The 20,236-nt window shown below is 45.5% G+C and overlaps 1 protein-coding gene across 8 annotated transcripts in view; it reads right to left on the bottom strand.

Moving 5' to 3' along the window:
- Positions 1-9,256: 9,256 nt before the first annotated feature.
- The window catches only part of ZNF536 (zinc finger protein 536), a 442,277-nt gene continuing 431,297 nt past the window's right edge, over positions 9,257-20,236 (bottom strand). For 7 of the 8 annotated variants that reach the window (XM_055145193.1, XM_055145196.1, XM_055145199.1 and 4 more), the window contains one exon: positions 9,257-12,210. In XM_055145193.1, the coding sequence (XP_055001168.1) occupies positions 11,966-12,210 (245 nt within the window). In that variant the 3' untranslated portion in view covers positions 9,257-11,965. The remainder of the gene's footprint in view (positions 12,211-20,236) is intronic. The other variant, XM_055145201.1, reaches the window with a different exon arrangement.

Genomic DNA, 20,236 nt, shown 5'->3' with positions numbered 1-20,236 from the left:
AAGACTCTTCCACCAAATATTGCAGGCAAAAAGATTAACCCAACTTCCCGCAGGATGCTGCCAGCTTCCCGTGGAGTTCGGGATAGGCATTTCTAGAGGTTGCTGAAGGATCTTAGTCTTCAAAATCATAAACATCTTCCACAATACTCTAGTGACCATTAAAAGAGATCATTGGTTTAGGGGCTTATGTATTGAGTATTTATTTGAGGTGATATACTGTTCGAGGCCTCTTCTCTGACCGACTCTCTAATCTCATGGAATTCTATGTCAAGCCAAGGGTCAGCAAGGTATTTAGAAGAGTAATCCAGGACTGCCACAGAGATAGAATGATGGACAGCAGCAGTATGAGGTGGGGCGAGGCACCCATATTCGAGTGATGACAGTAAGATTCTCTATGGGTCATTAGAGTTGAATTTTTTGGAGGGGAGGGTCACACCTGGCAATGTACAGGGGATAACTCCTGGCTCTATACTCAGGAATAACTCCTGGCGGTGCTCAGGGGACCATGTGGGATGCTGGGAATTGAACCCGGGTTGGCCACGTGCAAGGTAAAATACCCTACCCTCTGTGCCATCATTCCAGCCCCCAGAATTGAAATTTAACAAGGGGAAGTCACCAGCAAAGATAGAATAATGAGTGTAAAGGCAGGAAGAGCTTTCAAGTCTGGAGTACAAAAAGCCATTTTGGCCAGAGATGGAGAGCATGGAGGGAGAGAGGAGGACAAAGAGAGATGGGCAAGGCCACATTATGTAGGGCCTTGAGGACCATGGTAAGGAATATGGGTTTATTCTACTGGAAAGTTTCATTTGTGTTTGTCTTGGTTGGTTTTTGGTTTGGGGGCCACACCTGGCAATGTTCAGGCATCACTTCTGGCTCCGAACTCAGGGATTACCCCTGGCAGCTCACAGGGGACCCATAGGCTACATATAGGGCAACCCAACCTACTCTCCTATTGCTCGGGTCCCAACTACTGGAAAGTTTCAAGTACTGAAGTGGGTGAATTTCAACAAAAGCAGTGGATTTGAATAAAATTACACTAGTGGATGAAAAACGGACTGAGTCAGGGGTGGACCTTAGATGGCGCACTTACTTGCTTTGCACATATGAGGCCCTGAATTTGATCTCTAGAGTACAAATGCACATATATACGGAACTCTCTGAATCTGATGCATTTAAACATGGAATTGTCCAAGCATTTAAACATGGAATTGTCCAAGACCCAACAAAGAACTACCCATGACCCAACATTTAAAATTCTAGGCATAGGCCCAAAATCACTGGACTCAGACATGGCAGTACTTGTATAATAATGTTCACAGCGGTACAGCACTATTTTGCAATAGCCAAACAGTGGAAACTACACTAATATCCAACCAAATGAAGAAGTAAAGTGTGCCCATATGTGGAATATCATCCAGTCAGTGAAATAAATGCCAGATTGGCACAGGTAACCAATAACAGGGTGAACCTCTGAAACTCTAAGCTGAGTGAAGTTGGTCAAGCCCAGAGCTTGCCTCACCCATGAGGAGGGCTGGGGTCATGACACCATGGGAGTGGGGTGCTTAGTGGGAAATGCGCATGTTTTGGAAACTTAGATAGAGGTTATACCACCAAGTGAACTTAACTTACTAAATGCTCCAGGGTACACTTTAAAATAGGTATAATTTCTGATAATTGACCTTAACCTCATTTATTTTTTTTAAAAAAAGATATTCTCTGGGAGACTAACACCCAAGAATAGTAGAGATAAGGACCAGGAGCTCTGCCCCATGGCTTGGAAACTGGCCTCATGTACTGGGGAGTGAGGGGAAAAGGCAGCTGAGATAGAGAAGGGAACACCAAGTAGAGGATGTTGGGAGGACCCACTTGGATTGAAAGATGCGTGCCGAAAGTAGGCTATAGACCAAACATGATGGCCACGCAATATCTCTTTTGCAAACTACAACACCCAAAAGGAGAGAGAACAAAAGGGAATGCCCTGCCGCAGAGGCAGGGTGGGGTGGTGGGGGGTTGGGTGGGGGTAGTGGGAGGGATGCTGGGAACATTGGTGGAGGAGAATGGGCACTGGTGAAGGGATGGGTAAATGATCACTGTATGACTGAAATGCAAACATGAAAGTTCACAAGTTTGTGACTATACCTGACAGTGATTCACTAATAAATTTTTTTTTAAAAAAGACAATATTCTCACGTACGTGGATTCTTCTGTGTCATTCCTAATCAATGGCCTGCATCTCAAAATCCATGTAGATTCCTCTGGCCTTCAAACACTTTGCTCTCTGCCACTTCAATCTTCATCTCTCCTTCTGAATAAGATTGAGTGGCTTGGACTGCAGGCAGCTGGCAGTGTCCCCCAGCCCAGCACCTGTCCCTGGAGTTTGGAGAGCTCAGAGCATAGGGTCATTCTAAAAGGGCACCTACCTATTTCCCAAAGCATCCACTTGCCTGCTTGGGTGACAGGGTGGGGATGGGGGCAGTATGACGTCTCATCTCCTCCACTGGGTCCCCAGCCCTGGACTGGGCTCAGACACTGAGGAGAGACGACCTTCCCAGCTGCATCCTGGGGCTGAGACTATGCTAACAGGGATGGATGATTCCACAGGAAAGGGAGAGATCTGGGAGGAAGGCAAAGCAGCATAGCCTATTATTAAAGAGATCTAAGCTGATCCCTTACTTCAGTGACAGGTTATTTAAACTTGTGCCACCTGTGACCCTCCATAGTGCTGGACCCTACAGTGAGACCCCCTACCCTAGAATGAGACCCTTACCCTACAGTGATACCCCTACCATACAGTGATACCCCCTACCCTACAGTGAGACCCCCCTACCCTACAGTGAGAACCCCTACCCTACACAGAAACTACTCTACCCTACAGTGACACACCTCACCCTACAGTGAGACTATTCTATCTTACAGTGAGACTCCCTATCCAACATTGAGACCCACAAACCTACAGTGAGACCTCCTACCCTACACAGAGACTACTTTACCTTAAAGTGAGACCCTTTATCTTACTGTGAGATCTCTTATTCTACAGTGAGACACCCTATCCTACAGTGAGACTAATCTGCCCTACAGTAAGACACCCTACCCTACAGTGAGACTACTCTACCCTACAGGGAGACACCCTACCCTACAGTGAGACCCCCTATCCTACAGTGAGAACCCCTACCTTACAGTGAGGCTACTCTACAGTGAGACCTCCTACCCTACACAGAGATTACTCTGCCCTACAGTGAGACCCCCTATCCTACAGTGAGGCCCTACTCTACAGTGAGGCCTCCTACCCTACAATGAGACCCCCTACCCTACAGTGAGACCCTACTCTACAGTGAGACCTCCTACCCTACAGTGAGACCCTACTCTACAGTGAGACCTCCTACCCTACAATGAGACCCCCTACCCTACAGTGAGACCCTACTCTACAGTGAGACCTCCTACCCTACAGTGAGACCCTACTCTACAGTGAGACCTCCTACCCTACAATGAGACCCCCTATCCTACAGTGAGGCCCTACTCTACAGTGAGACTTCCTACCCTACAATGAGACCCCCTATCCTACAGTGAGGCCCTACTCTACAGTGAGACCTCCTACCCTACAATGAGACCCCCTACCCTACAGTGAGACCCTACTCTACAGTGAGTCCTACCCTACAATGAGACCTCCTATCCTACAGTGAGACCCCTTGGTGACCAAATGTGTCCCCGCCTCTTCCTTTGGAGATTCTGGCTCTGTACATGACTCCAGGAACAGAGGCGTTCTCTCTCCTTCAGTCATCAGAAGAGTAATGTAGGTCCCTCAGAGTCACTGGACAGTTCCCACTGGTCTTGGGGATACCTTCCCCTCCCCACTCAATGACATTATAGACCTAGAAGCCCTGCTCAGCTCAGTGCCAGGCAGTAACCTGCCCAGGCAGGCTGGAAGTTTTAAAGAGCAAGAAAGCAACATTTGAAAATGAAACCCTACCCAGTCAGGAGCCTCCCCTTTGGCTAGCTTACTGTTTTGGGGGGTTCTCTATGCCTCCCCCAGCACAAGCTAAAGAACGCCATTGTATCCAGGTCTGCACTGACCCTAATGCTCTTCATGCCTAGCAGAAAGGATGACCCAGCTGGGTGAAGCTCTCTTTGACCCACTCTGTTATTTTTATTGATTTCTGGGGCTTTGACAGCCATAAAAGCAGACATTTCTGGTCATGTGGGGGAGGAAGGGGACTAACTTTACAGAAAATACAGGGAAATGGAAATGTCCAAACAAAGGAGTGCCCCCAATTTACACAGTCCCTGAGGTCTGGGACAGTTACTACCTGAGAAAAGTCAACTTCGAAGTTGAGACTTGTGACCAAAGTCTGCAAGTCTCCAAGACATTTGACTGAACCTGGCACTAATATCACCAAAGAGAGAGACAGGCGCTGACCCAAATTTGGTGGAGAATTTAGGGGGCTTTCGGTTTCCCTTTCTCAGTATCATCCTTGATTTAAAGCAATGTCACCATGGGCTCTCCACTCTGCTCTCCCCCTGTCTGCACTGTCTGTCTTTCCTGGGGGCCACAGGAAGATTGGTGTCTATTAGACAGGTCACAGCAGCCAACTTCCTGTCCAGTGCAGTGTGTGCTGGGAACCCCCCTGTATCTCCCGTTCAGGTAACTGGATTGATGGAGCCTCTTTCATGGCCTCTCCCAGCCAAACTTCTCATAACCCAATGCATAAATAATCACATGTTTTATAAATAGCAGTGGACAAGAGGCTGTAAAACAACGAAGATATATTTGTGCCTTTATGTCCTAGAAATATTTTCTAAAACGACTGTTTTATTTGGTGTGGGTTGAATGGGAGCGTGTATATACACACCAATCCCCAAAGTTTTCCCTTACACCCCCCCCTCCAGGTCAGACCAGCACTATAGTTAGCAAATTGATAAGGTTCCATGGGCAAGCTTTATTCGTTCTGACACCAGCCTATGACACTTTATAAAAAGAAGTAATCCAGAACAATCTCTAGGTAATTAACACCTAGATAAACAAACATAAATTTCTATATTGCATTTATTTGGACTACCACTCAAATATGCGTGAACCATGCTTTTTTAATTAAAAGATAAATCCATGTGACACTTAGCCTCAAACTTAATTATTCAGCATAGTATAATAAAAAATAGAGCCCATTAAATGTGTCTTGCACTGTATTTCTGTATTAACAGCAAAACAGTTCGGTCTGGGATCATTTAAATTTTCCCCCTCCTCTTTGCTTGTGATTTCGCTGTTCACATAAGCCTTCCTCTCCCTCCCTGTTTCCCTGCCTCCCTCTCTCCATCTCTCTTCTCTCTTAACACCAACAGGTGAAGAGATTAAAACTCCTCACAAGCCCCTACATGAAATGCTCAGCTGGGCAACATTTTAAATATTGCATTACACTATGAATTTTTTCCTTCCCCATGGAAGCATCCCTCTAGTTTGGTGGAACTTGCCCAGCCCTTCTATCTTGAAATGAAGATCACAATATTTAACACTAATTTCCTTGGGATTGTGCTTACAATACACCAGGTGAGGCTTTCATAATATACTGTTACAATACAGATGTTAAACAGAGAGAGGGGAGTGTGCAAATCCCCAACTACAGGAGACAGCAGGGTTATCATCTTTATATAAGTTTCAGCACAAATAGTACCTTTCCACTAAGGATAGGCGGCTGAGCAGCTTCTGATTGCCAGCAAGAGAAATTTATTTGAGTCATTCCCCACATTTTCCACCAGCATCAGAAGTAGAAACAAAGGTTCAATCAACCGCCAGGAAGTGTTAAAATGCCCAGAGACACTGAGCCAGGTCCTATGTGTCCTTCCACACAACAGGGTAGATGTGTCCCCAGGTCTCACATTGCTTTGAGTCTGCAGATACCCTATGGAGACTTCATACTGATCTCTCTTACTGGAAGCACTTGTTTCACTCCACCAAAGCATGCACCTTTGAGGAAGCTACCTTAGACTTAGGGCCATCACCTAAGTTTGGAAATGGTTTGGAAATGGTTCATCTAGTTCTAGCCTGGGAAACTCCTTGTTCTAAGGGAAACTTCAACCCCAGCAAATTAGGGTGCTTGTCATCCCACAAAGAGTCTTCCAGCAAAAAAGCATTGCTTCTAGGGTGACCAGGTCTGGCCTTGGAGGGATGAACTAAATAGTGCCAACACCCTGGATTGAACTCACAGGACATTCTCCCACTTGATCCCAGGGCATGAGTCCACTCACTGAGAGTGGTGCTCCAGACCCTGCAGATTTGGTGACATCACTTGATTGCACTATGACGCTCACCTTGGCTGACCTACCTGGAGGGTCAGAAAGCTTCATAGCTGCGGAGTCAGATCATCTAACGTCCAGGGGCTTCCTCACCAGGGTCATTCTCCAGAGCATGCCCATTCATCTGGCAGTCCCATCCTCGCTCTCTGCATAGTTCGTTACATCTGCTCTCTCCCTCCCCCTAAGAGAGAGCCTGGTCACTGGGCCTGTCATTTTCAACTTTTTGCATCAAGGAGCAGATTTGGGGGATTGGCATGACCTGCTAGGGTCACACAGCCCTGCCTAGAATAGAGACAGATTACAGGGCCCTTCCACGCCTGGAGGGTGCCCCATACCTGCTGCTCTGTCTGGCTGCCTACCCCTCATCTCTCTGTTCGCCAGCATCTAGGAAGTCTGTAGCATGTGATCTGTAAATCTCTTCTAGATACTTCACACTCATTTGAGAGGTGATCAGAAAGTCCTGGTTGTCTCTTGTGAAGGTGGACTGAGGGAATGAATGAGCCCTGACCTCCCGTGGCAGCTCCAGCTCCAACTCCTAACTTGTGATTCCTCTTTGAACCTATATGGGAGGAGGTTCTCTATGAATAACTGCTAAACAAGGGAGGGGAATAGCATCTCACCTCAAGACGGATTCTTTCCTGCTGTGTCTTATCCTTTCCCCCCACTACCTTCAACCACTCTTGACTAGGATGAGAAAGTTATCCATATTCTTGTTTTTCAAAGGAGATACAAGGAAAAGAAAACAACTAAGTTATCTCTGCAGAATCATCTTTTCTGAAGGGAACAAGTATGGAATGGGGAAGAACTCAGGCTACTTAACCAAAAGGGTTGTGGGGATGGGAATTTGCTCATTTTAAAACATGAAGATTTTTTTACCTTATTGTGTATGTGGGAAAATCTCTAATTTATCCATAACCTATTATACCATGTTAGTGATATAGTACTTTATAAAATGTACTTATAATGTCCACTACTTAACTGCATCCCACTTAACAATTGTACAGAAATGATCAGTGAACTCGGGATAGTTTATTTGTTCAAGATCACTGCATCCATAAGCAGTATAGCTAGGGTTTCAATTTAATTCAGCAACATCCCAGATTTTGTACTCTTTATAACACCTTTAACAACTTATGAGTGTATCAAAAGTAATATATATATATATATATATATATATATATGTATTGGGTTTGAGGGGCCACAGCAGTGGTGTTTAGGGTTGGGGCCACAAGAGTGGTGTTTAGAGCTTATTTTTAAGACTTACTCTTGGATCTGTGCTGGTGCGGAGAAGAGAAGCATGCTGGGAAGGACAGACATGGGGGCCCCTGCTCCAGAAAGGTGACTGTATGCAATGCCAAAGATGGAACCAGAATCAGTCACATGCAAGGCAAGTACCCTACCCACTGTACTATCTCTTCAGCCCACATTAAACATATTTGGATGGAAATACATATTGATACTTCCTAAAAAGACCTCTTCCCAGTTTCACTTTTATGTTTTAACAGGCTTATTGGGAGATAATTGACAAACCATAAAGTGCATCCTTCTGCTGTGGACTCCTCAGTGGTTTTAAGTCTATCCACTGTTGGGCAACCATCACTACTATCTAATTTTCGAATGTTTTTATTATTCCAGAAAGCAGTCTCCTGTTCTGGCTCACCACAGTCGCTCCCCTTGGTCCCCAGTCCCACTGGCACTGCAGCCCCTGACCTACTCTCTTTCTTTTTGGATCTGCCCACTCTACTCTCCGTGAACTTCAGTAAATGGAGCTTCTTCACTGAATAAGAATATTTCATGTTGGAGCATGTTACAAGAATGTCATTTGTTTTTATGGAAGAATAATATTCTATTCCACGGATAAAGCACACTTTGCTTTTATCTAGTCACGGTTCCATTTGTTTGACACATTTTGAGCCAATCAGCAAATACTAGGGACCATGTTCAAAATTCCTGATGCTCTGATGCCATGTGGTCAGCTTGGTGCAGGTGAGAGTCCATAGCTCTATCAGAGCTACGCTCTTAGACCCCCACACCACCCCCACGGGGTGCTAAATGGCCCTGGAAGCACTTGGGCTTGGGGAAGATCTGCATTCAACTTTCTTTCCCTGAGGGTAACTTCCTGACCCCTGGCTATGGATAGATGACCCAACCATGCTGCTTGTCAACAGGCACAGCCTGGACTTCTGGAGGCTTCATTCTCACCATCAGGAAATCAGCAGATTGGCACCCTACCGAAAACATTCCCAGGACATGGAGTGGATGCCTAGCCCTCAGCCCCTTTGAGACCATCTACATCTACAACAGTGGCACGACCTGTACAAACTGGCTTTAAGAGCAACGTAAGCAGGATGTAGAGTTGCAGGCCATGGCATGGGGCAATGTACAGGCACCCAGCAACCCTTTCCTGGCCACCCAACACTGCCAACTCTGATATCTGGTGTTGTTTTGTTTTGTTTTTTTCACAGGAGGATTTCAGATTATCCTCCATAATTAGGAAGTAAAAGACTCCCTTGCACTTAATAATTTAAAACAAAACACACACACACAACTTTCTCACAGGAAAGGGGAATAATAGATCCCAAAGCTTTAAGGCTCTTACATAATCACTGTACTATGTAAACTACAACCTTCTGAAAGACTAATACTCTTTATAGAATCGACATCTGCAGGTCTTTAAAGAAAAAGTTCACTCATGGCCATGGTTGCGTGTGTGTATGTGTGCATGAATACATGTGCACACACATGCACAGTCACAGGCTCACACTCTGTTGCTGCCTCAAGCCTCACTCAGCCAAAGAACTGCAGGACTTTGCAGCTCATTGAGATTTGACCAAGGCTTCGCAAAGTCTCAAAGAAAGCTGCAAAAATAGCTTTTACTCTTCCTAATAAACATAAGTGAGTAGGAAAAGATGGGTTTTTATTTTTCCAGAGGTAGAGGTTTTATTGCGTAAAACACCGGATAAAACTGGACTGCTTCAAAGACATTTTATTCTAACAGCAGAAAGAAAACAGTCATTGCTGAAAAAACAACTTTTAATACTTTCTATACCAGAATAAAGTTCTGTCAACTGATGTATTATAATAATAAATAATGACCAAGAATAAACTTTAAATACAAAGTTTTCTACTTGTTACAAGCATAGCAACAAAATCCTCTACTCTATTGATCTCAGATTTCCTCCAAGAGAGATTTTTTTTTCCTTTGTGTAGGAATGTAGACAGTATTATGACCAGTATCACAGACTACAGAAGTTACAGGGGAAAACTTGACATGTTTAGATAGGAGAACCTGATGACATTCAGAAACTGACGCTGCATCACTGTGGCTGTCACTTGTTTGCATTACAAGTTACAAATGTTCTGGAAAGGAGGCCCTGTGTCAGAAGGGGGAAATAAGGACTGCAGCACCGGACAAAATGGAGTCAGCACACACGCCACAAAGAAGAGGGGATGTTCCCAGTGTCGCAAACAGAATTATTGCCTGTCGCATCAGAAGATGCTCAGAAGACACACACACACACACAAAAAAAAAAAATACCAAAGGATCTCCCAAAGTGCTAGAAACGGAATGTGGCTCTCTTTTTTTTTTTTTAATTTTTTTTCTTTTTTCTTCTTTTTACAGCTTTTTCTTAGTGTTATTTTTTTAAATTTTTTTATTTATTTATTTTTTGTGGTTTTTTTTTTGTTTGTTTTTTCTTGTTTTGCTAAGATACCAAAGGCGGGGCAAACACACAGAAAGCAAGCGACTGGCACAGCCACCAAACACAGTAGTGCAGTTAAAATCCTAAAGCTTACTACAGTCAGAAAGTTTCCAATAACATTTCAGTCCTTTCTCTAGGATCATAGAAACAGTTGCATTAAGTTTATCAACTCGATTTAAGTAAGGCAGTGAGAACTATTCTAGAAAAACAAGAAAGCAGCTTGCTCTATGCCAGATGGGTCCAAGTTGCACAGAGACCTCATTTACACGGAAACCTCAGGGAGATGACACCCTCGACAGCATATGCAAACCGGATTCCTTATTAGCCTGAGATCCCTTCTGGTCTCAGGATAGCGCTAAGCATTTTATTTACATTGATTGCAGTTTAGTATTTTTGTAAACTGCTGTAGGCAGAGCTGAAGTTTTTAAGGCCCTGGGGTTTTATTCTGTGCTCCCAGCCTGCAAGGAAATATTGACTTTTTTAAAAGTCTGAATGATTTTGTTTTAGAAGTTAATACTCCAACGCTCCTCCCCCACCACGAGCAACAGCACCGGATTTCGTGTCCCTCAAAGGAAGTATGTGAAAAGGCTGAACTTCTGCGCCATTTAGCAGATTCAAGAATAAACCCTTAACTGGTCTTATTCAATTTCTTTTTTTTTTTTAATGAGTTAAGTGTTTCATTATTGGCCCTCAAAAATCTCCCTCTGGGTGGTGCAGAACTTGATAAATTTGGAGTATCCAATCAGTAGAAAATCTAAAATCTACAAAAATATAGAACACATTTGTTTTACAAAAACAGACATTTTAACTCAAACAGTTTTCTTCATTAGCGATAGAGAGCAGGATGTTTAGATTCATATTTTAATACAAGCTATTTCATAAGAGCCTGCTGGAGAAGAAAAATCTTGCTTCATGTCTGTGACACTTCTCAAAGCTTACACATGAAAAAAAAAATCTGATAAGAAGGGCCAGAGCAGCCTTCATTCAACTAAAAGAAAAAATGTTTAATCATAATAAAAGACAATCTTTCTATGATTACATAAAGTTCCATTTCTCACCAGCACCTTCTATGGATAGGGTTGGCTAGTTTTTTTTTTAAACAACACTTTATATAATGCACCCCTAATTTTTTTTTATCAGCAACCTTCTTTTTTCATCCCCAAATTGGAAGAAAACAAAAAGACAAGCCAGAAAAAAAAAAAATTCATTTCCTTCAATATTGCAATTTGATCTAAAAAAAGGAATTACTCATCAAACCTGCAACGGACATTTGTCTGCAGACACTTCCTGACCATTGATTCATTTGGCTGTGTATTTTGTAAAAATGCACATTGAAGATGGCCACCTGGGCAGTGCTGGGCTGCCCTGGAGCTGGCTGCCGGCCGGCTCAGGTTTCTCCAAGAGTGCAGTGACGACACCACGGGAATTGATTTTCTCTGCAGTGACCGCTCCAGCCTGACTGGCACCGAGGCCGCCTCCCAGCACGTCTCATTAGGGTGCGAGGCAAATGACAGCAGCTGGTGTCAGATTATAGAGGTGTTTTCAACAATGAAAACACAGCCCCTCCATCTTCAAGGCAACACTCAATCATTCAGATGGGATCGTTTTTTTGTTTTGTTTTTTTTTTTCAGTTAAGAGCATGATTTTTGGACAAAGACGACTTGAAGAGTTGGGCCGCCAGCTTCCCGGAGCTGGGAGCCACCCGCGTTTGTGAAATCCCTCTTCTCCCACCTGCATTGCTTGCTAGTACTTGTTGCCGGGTAACAGTTTAGCAGCCATTTTCAAGGGCTGGGGATTTTTTTTTCTTTAATATATATATAGATATTTTTTAATCTTTTTTAAAATGTTCTATACACTAGTGGGGGTTGTACATGATTTTCCCCTTTGTAATGCAGTTAACAAACTCTTTTTTTTTTTTTAAACCAGATGCATAATCTTAAAACTGTGTCAGACACTATTGCAATATACAGGGTAGTTGCTCAGTTGCGCTCCTCCGGGGCCTTGCTGCCCTCCTCCAAGAGCTCGGCCGAGCTCCCCGCCTTGGCAGCCGTTGGTTCTTCGAAATTCCCAGATGCCTCTGAGTCGACTCTGGAGCGCTTGAACCTGCGGTCAGGGTACTGGCTGTTGTCAAAAGGCATGCGATGGACGCATAGGACGTGGGTCTTCAGGTTCCCCTTCTGAGAGGCACTGTAGGGACAGTAGCGGCACTGGAAAGGCCTGTGACCTGCAGGCAGAAAGAGAGCCAGTCAGCACCCTGCTAGCCTGACCCTGCACCCCGCCCCCCCACAGCAGCTCCCTACTTCCCCCCGGGACCAGTACTAGCTGACTGCCATTACCTTGCCAGAGCCAAATCACCAAGCATCGAAAAGTAGCCAGTACTTGAATATGGTCAATGAATTAGGGAACAGGGCAAATAGTAAGAGTCCGAGATAATAGTAATTCCGACCAAACTTAGAGAACTTTTTTTCTTCCTAGTCAGAGTTTTTAAAGGCTGACCTTCTAGACAAGCAGAAGAGGAACTATCCAGTTCCTGGAACTCTTTCTATAAAGGGGTCGTTAGTAAATATTTTGGATGCTGCAGGCCAAGAGACAAAAGTATTACTACAGGAGTTAAGGCACTTGCCTTGTGATACAGCCAACGTTGGTTTGAATCCCAGCAGGACATGTAGTGCCCCAGCACTGCCAGGAGTGATTCCCAAGTAGATCAGGAGCAAACCCTGAGCCACATCAGGTATGGCCCAAAATAACCATGAGAACAGTAGATAGTATGTGGATAATTGGATAACATGAGACAAATTGTCAATCTTTAATAAACTTAAAGATTGTATTTATGAACATTGACATCTGGATTTTGTACAATTTTATATATGATAAAATCATATTTATCTTGCTGGAAAAATTATTTTCAACTATTTAAGATGTAAGAACCATGCTTAGCCCACTGTATAGAAACAGACCATCATTGATTTGACTCATAAACTGCATCCTTGGCTGACTCTGAGTCTGCACAGACTAGAGTTCTGACTCAGGTCTCACCCCAAAGCCAGATCACTTCCTTATCTTTCCATTAACTTTCCTGATCAGAAACCGAAGCCTGCCATGGGAGAGTGCTAGGGAATGAGGTGAGAGGATTGTCCCCCTGAGGACCACAGGAAACTAGGGGTGCTAGCTGGAATTAGCAGAAGTCCTTGCAGATTTAAGAAGAGGCGGGATTGGGTACCAGGTAATCTGGAAGATTGGACAACCAAGGCCCATCATTTTAAGAAGGTATTTTTAATAGCTTGACTGGAGCGATAGTACAGCGGGTAGGGCGTTTACCTTGCATGCTGCCAACCCTGATAGATTTCTCCATCCCTCTCGGAGAGCCCAGCAAGCTACCCAGAGTACCCCGCCTGCACGGCAGAACCTGGCAAGCTACCCGTGGCATATTCGATATGCCAAAAACAGTCACAACAAGTCTCACAATGGAAACGTTACTGGTGCCCCACTCGAGCAAATCGATGAACAACGGGATGACAGTGCTACGATAGTGCTACAGTGCTATTTCCAATAGTGACAGTGACATACACTATTTTTGAAAAGCCATAAATCACAATAGAAGAGGGATTCCTGTGGAAATCCTCCTCACCCCCAGGCTGGCCCTCTGCTCTGATGCTCAGCAAACACTCACACATTTCTGCCATTTTGAGGGCCCGGGAAAGCATCTGGTTTGGGAAGTTCTAATGGAACAATCACATCCCCTGATGCTGGGAAGCAGGGAAGACTTGCTGTTCCTGGAAGCTCATGAGTGTAGCTCCACCCAGCACCCCGAGAGGTCAAGGCCCAGAGCTGGGTTTCATTTGCTTAGCAAAATAAACAAATAAATAAATGGGCCCAAGCATTTACCCCAGAAAACATCCAAAGCGCATATTCAGCACTTTTTCCTAAAGCAGTAATAGCAAAAATCCTGTGTCTCTACTTAGCAAAGCAGCCTGCTTTGAAAAAAAACTGGAGGCCAACCAAAGGCTTGGAACTGAAACTCACTTTCCCACCAAAATGTGCCCAGGGTTGGAGTCTTGCCTCTTTTGAGCAGGTCCAGGAGTTAACTCTGCCCTTCCTCCAGTAGCCAACTGGTCCCCAGAACAAACTCATTCTACTGTTGAACGTTCTTGAGCCTTGTATTTGGCTGTGATTGCTTCTCTTCCTACCTCGGGAATAATGACAAACTTCCCAGCTGTCCCCAACCAACAGGCTGTCTCTTCTGGGATATTTTCCCAACCAATGGTCCCCTTCTATAGTTTCTATACAACAAAGGCCTCATTCTGTGAGTCTCTGCATCCTTATGAGGCTCCTGTCTTTCTGAAGTACCACTTCTCCAAATTTCACCCCCCCCCCAGCCTTGCCCCAAAAGGCACTTGTGTTTTGTGGGCTATTGTGTGTGTTCTTTTCCTAGGCTGTGAGTGAAGCAATGAAAACCCACCAGCACCACTGACATGAGCTGTGTGGGGGACTAAATGACTCTCTCTCATTGTCTTTTCTTTCTTTTTTTTTTTTTAAGAAATTATGACTTTGGTTTTAGCACTCCCACTTTATTTGTTTCTGTTGTTGCTTCTAACATGAGACTTAGTATGATCAATCTTACCACTGGAAAAAAAAGCCAATGAGAAAATCATATCAGTAGAATCTGTACAAATAAAACCCAGAAAGCGTCTGCTGCAGGGGATCTGTCCACAGATCTGGAGAGAGGCACGGTCCTGGACAGTGATTTTCAGACAGAGTTTCACCATACCCTACTGTACCATCCTTGAGATGACAGAGGAGGCCCTAAGTGGTTGGAAAAATGAGGTTCATATTTCATAAGTAGATTGAAACTTACATGCTGTTGGCAAACTATTTTTATTGGTTATATTTTTAAAATTTATTTATACCCCACAGACTGGGTGAAAATATGTGCCCACTGCTCATCACTAAAGAGTTAATATCCAAGATACATACAGCACTAATACATGCACAAAGAACTTTACAAAAAAAAAAATCCACCTCCATCAAAATATGGGAAAAGAGATGAACAGAAACATACAAAATTAAGAAGATGTACAAACATATTCTAAGAGGACATACAAACAGTGGAAAGGCAGAAGGAAAAATGCTCAATATCACTTATCATCAGGAAAATGTCAATCAAAACAACAATGAGATATCATCTCACACCTGACAGACTGGTGCACATTGCACAGACTTAGAATTTTTGCCAAGGTTATAGGGCGTTATTGTTCATCTCATTGGAATGAAGGCAGAGACTGATGGGATAAAGCAGGATTCCAGTCAGCAGTGATGTGGCACAGGAAACAGGAGAAGACTGTCAAATACCTAAAACAGTGCCAAGTTGGAAATTAGTACGTTTCAAGAAGGTCCCAAGATTCGATCATCTAATATAGGGGGTTGCCAGCCTGGGGCCACTAAGCTACCTCTGCCTGGGTCTCAGGAGAGAGGCTTGGAGGAATTCCTGAAGCAGAAGAAGGAGGTTTAAGCACAAGTCCAACGAGGAGATTTCCCGAGACACAAAGAAGGTGGAGGAAGATTTTTCAAAGTTTCTCAAAAATGAATGTCTGTATTTGCACCAAGAACAACTCTGTGGCAGCTTAAAGATGGTCTCTATTTCATTTTCTGGGCTCAGATAAAGCTGGGGCAAACTTATCCTTTTATTTAGAGCCAGCGAGTTAAGAACTCCGAGGAAGATTGAAGAAATAGTCGGAGCCTGGCTCTGATTCAATCTCCAGCCTCATATGGTCCCCTGAGCATTTCTGGGTGTTGCTGTCAAGGTCCCCAATTCTGCTAGTTATGTCCCTCAGGCACCTCCAGGCTGACCCAGGTCATTCCCAGCACTGAAGGACCAGAGCAGCCTCACATTCTCGGACCCTCGCACTGAACTAACGCAACACCTGCCCAGATGGCCAAGAATCATCAGAGCTGGCCCCTGGGCCCCTGAGCACTGATAGAGAGCAACCCCCAAGAAAGAACTCCAAATAACAGACAAACAACTATTACAAGTAAACCCCATGACCTCATAAATAATACAGTGGGTGAGGTGCTTGCCTTGCACACAGCAGACCAGGGTTCAATCCTCAGCACCACATATGGATCCCCCAGCAACTCCAGAAGTGAACACAGAACAAGGAGTAAGCCCTGAACACAACCAGGTGTGATCAAAACGCTAGAGGGGGCGGGGGGGGGCGAAAAAAAGTAAAATCCAGACTTTTTGAAACATGATCCAAACTGGTGAGAACTGTGAACCAAAAGTGTTGAGCCCATGGGGTTATTTAATCAATCTTAGGCGTATTACAGGATCCAGAGTAGCCTGGCCCATCTGTCTAAGAGGCCTGTTTTATTTTTTAATTATCATGACCGGAAAGTAATTTTGATTTTAGTTTGGAAGGCACACCTGGCTCTACTCAGGACTTACTGCCAGCTCTATGCTCAGTATTGTTTCCTGGCGAAACTCAGGGGGCCTGATGTAGTGCGGGGACTCAATCGGAGGCAGCTGCATGCAAGGCAAGTCTCTCAACCTCCGTACTACCTCTCCATCCCGAAGAGTCATTTCTATCTGGGACCAGTGCTTCACTTCTGGGGTTCACCCGGAGAGGCACCACACATCTTGGCAAACCAAAGAGAGAGTCTCGAGTGATATCTTTATCCCAAAGATTTTTTTTTAAGTTGACCAACTTGGCCTAAAAGCACTTAATCTACTTTCCCACCAATCAAGTTTGAAATAATTAATCATGATTGTATCCTATGGGTCTGACAGAATTTCCACTTCTTAATAGTCAAGGGAGTACAAAATTTCTGGCATATTTAAATACTCCAGTAATCAAACATCACTACTGAATTGGTTTCCATTTGAAAGGAGGTGAATTGGAAATCTGCAGGACAACGGATTCTAAACATTAAATGGGTCCCAATAAATCCTATTTAGCCAGACATCTTGTGTTCAGGTAATAAGAGTGCACAGCTATTATAATAGTAGTGCACAGAGTAGTATAACTTTTATAATATAATTATAGTATAAAACCCCCAAAGATCTGTGTTCTATGGCTTTTCTGGTTGATTTGTCAAAAGTTTGACATCAGCCCCATTGTACAGGTAAGAATGGCTTGACTTTAAAACAGATTTCCAATCAATATAAAGCAGTCAGGCCTCTGCAGTTTTCAGACTCCTTCCCAGCCCCGGTGCAGGGTTGGAGAGTTGAGGTCGCTGGACACACTTTTCCTGATAGGCTTGATAAAGATTTCCCTGAACTGATGAAGAGGGAATGCGGGATACAAGAGGGCCGCCATGGGATAAGGGCGCAGCTGGGGTCGGTAGCAGATCGGGGAGAAGGACTTGTGTTCTCCCCAAAGCCAAACTGATGTGGATGCTGGGTGCCATGGATGCTCACTCCCAACAGAAAGCTGCCCCACACACTGCACTGCAGGAGACAGGTGCAGCTCTGAGTCTGGGGGTCTGGCTGCAGGGTTCACGTTTCTCCCAACCCTGGATCCACAGGAACTCTTTTTATTTTTCTTTTTGGATCACACCTGGCAATGCACAGGGGCTACTCCTGGCTCTGCACTCAGGAATCACTCCTGGCAGTACTCAAGGGACCATATGGGATGCTGGGAATCGAACTCGGGTTGGCTGGGTGCAAGGCAAACCACCCTACCCGCTGTGCTATTGCTCCAGCCCCCTGGATCCACAGGAACTCTAAATGCACACACAGCACAGCACTGAGGGCTGTGGGCAGGGAGTGGGAACATGAAGGAGAGCTGTCCTGAACCAAAAAAGAGTCTCTGAGAGCAGAGGCAGCAAGAGGATTCTAAAAGTCAGTTATTGGCCCTCTGGGTCACTGCTAACGGCAGAGTAGTCAGGAAATTCAAGCAGCAGAAGGGGGCGGACCATTCCATCCAAAAAGAAGAGGTTACAGCAACCTGTCATTTCTCATCACCTAGCACTGCATCTGGGTACCACAGATGCCCATCAAGCACAGAGATGGAGAGACTAATGGCTGTGTGGAATGAGGGATGGATGGATGGAGGGATTGATGGATGGATGGATGGGTGGGTAGAGGGATGGATAACTAAATGAAAGGGGCATGCAGGAATGGGGAGAGGGATACTCCAGATAGTGGGACATGCCTGATGGGTGACACAGAGCCAAAACAGGTGCAGTGACCTAGGGGCAGGTCAGTGTGGCACAGATGAAACTCACGAGCAATGTGGGCAGGGCTCAGACTCACAGGGAGTTTGTCCTCATTCGGGGGGGGGGAGAAGGGGAGTGGGGAGTTCTTTCAGCCTTGCAACAAGGCAGCTGTCCATGAATAGGCCTGCTCCCCCATCAGTCTCAGAGCCCTGCGCCCAGATGTGTGCCCCTCAGGACTCCCCCACTTCATTCCCTCTCCTACCTCTCACTCTGAGGCCATCAACATTTCCCATCACTGCCACGCGAAAAGTAAGTACATCATACGTTAATTTGTATTGTCACTGCACCGTAGAGCCGTGGTAAAGAGCACATTCATTTTTAATCCACTATGAATAATATATAAATATGTATACAGCGTGGAGGGTCAAGAGGAGTAAGGAGAAAGCAAGTCGTACATTGTTTATAACAAAAGTGGGGAAACAAGATATTTTTCTTACTTGCTCCGAAGGAAGGAAATAGCTGCTCTTTCCTGGACCTGAGGGGGAGCGAGAAATGCCTGCCGGGGGGCCATCCATTAATTACAGCTCCCACTGTGGGCGCCGGTTCACTGAGAACGCGGGGTCCGCCTCTCTGCTTCTGCTCTCCCCACACTTCCCTGCTACTCTTCCCTGTCCATCTCCTTGTGGAAGAGCAAGCAGAGGGGGTGAGCAGGTGGGTGACCTCCTTCCGGGGTTCAGTCCTGGGGACCTCCTCTGACATACCTACAGGAATAGTTCCACTGTCTTCAATCACCTCGGAGAAACAGAGGATGGAGAAGTATGTCCCCATTTCACGAATGTGAAAGCTGAGCCCAGGGGGATCCAACAAACAAGTTCCGGTTGGATCAACTCCATGATGAGATGGTTCCTCACCAGGAGTTAACTTTAGGCCAGTTCCAGATTGTCTCAGAATGGACCCCTCAGCCTCCAGACTCTGCCAGCTCATGCTGCAAGGAAGACCCTCTCCAATGGGATGTCTTCTATCTGGACCTGAGTCTAGATTCTCTGTGTGAGTGTGTGTGTGTGTGTGTGTCTGGCATTGCATGTGGCACCAGGCTAACTTCTAGTGAGCCTTCAGAGGCCTCTCAAAGCCTGGCACTGAGTCCTTGGCTAGTGAGCTGCAAGGCTACCACTAGTCCCCTGAGGTTCCCGTCAAAGGGTTCCTGGAGGGGCTGGAGCGACAGCACAGCAGGAAGAGTGCCTTGCATGCAGTCAACCCAGGTTCAATTTCCAGCATCCCATATGGTCCCCTGAGCACCACCAGGAGTAATTCCTGAGTGCAGAGCTAGGAGTAACCCCTGTGAATCACTGGGTGTGATCCCAAAAGCAAAAAACAAAAAACAAACAAACAAACAAAAAGTGTTCCTGGAGCCCAGGCCATTTGTGTGAGTACACTGCTCTGTCCTGAGAGCACAGTTCCCTGCTGGATGGTGCAGTGCTTTCAGCGACCACCACGGCCTGGGAAGCCGCCTGTTCTGCATGCCCAGAACACTGCCAGCCCAGTACGTGCTAAGGGGCTTCGGCAGGGGGTGACAGGATCCTGAACAAGAGGGTCACAGGGCCAGGGCAGGGCAGGGATGGTAGAAAGGAGAACATCCGAGTGCTCTCAGCCAGGATCCGGGTGTCTAGTCAAGAACCAGGAGGAGAGGGAAGGCCCAGAGGTCCGAAGGAGCTAGAAAGCATTGTCTGGAAGAGACACACATGGGGGCTTTGAATGTGACAGAGCCTGTGCCTTGGGACTGAGCTGCAACTTCAGATGCACTCAAGACAGGAGAGAGGTCACCGCAGAGCCATGGGCTGTGACGTATGACCTAAACGAGGAAGTGCATCCTGCATGTCCCCAGTGGGGGGAGCGGGACACCTGGCACAAGGAGAGTCACTCAAGGCACCAGCAAGCCTTGTTGTTACACTGCCAAGGCATCGGTTTACCCCTCCAGGCAAGCGCACAAGGCCTTCTACTGTCACTGCCTGCAAGCTGGTGAGCGCTGCTGTATGATTATCTAGACTAGCCCACTGGCTGGCTGTAGACCCCTGCATTGGCAGAAAAGCAGGCGAACC

This window comes from Sorex araneus, chromosome 8, assembly GCF_027595985.1.
Source record: "Sorex araneus isolate mSorAra2 chromosome 8, mSorAra2.pri, whole genome shotgun sequence".
Taxonomy (NCBI): domain Eukaryota; kingdom Metazoa; phylum Chordata; class Mammalia; order Eulipotyphla; family Soricidae; genus Sorex; species Sorex araneus.
This window is presented reverse-complemented; position numbering and strand designations above follow the sequence as displayed.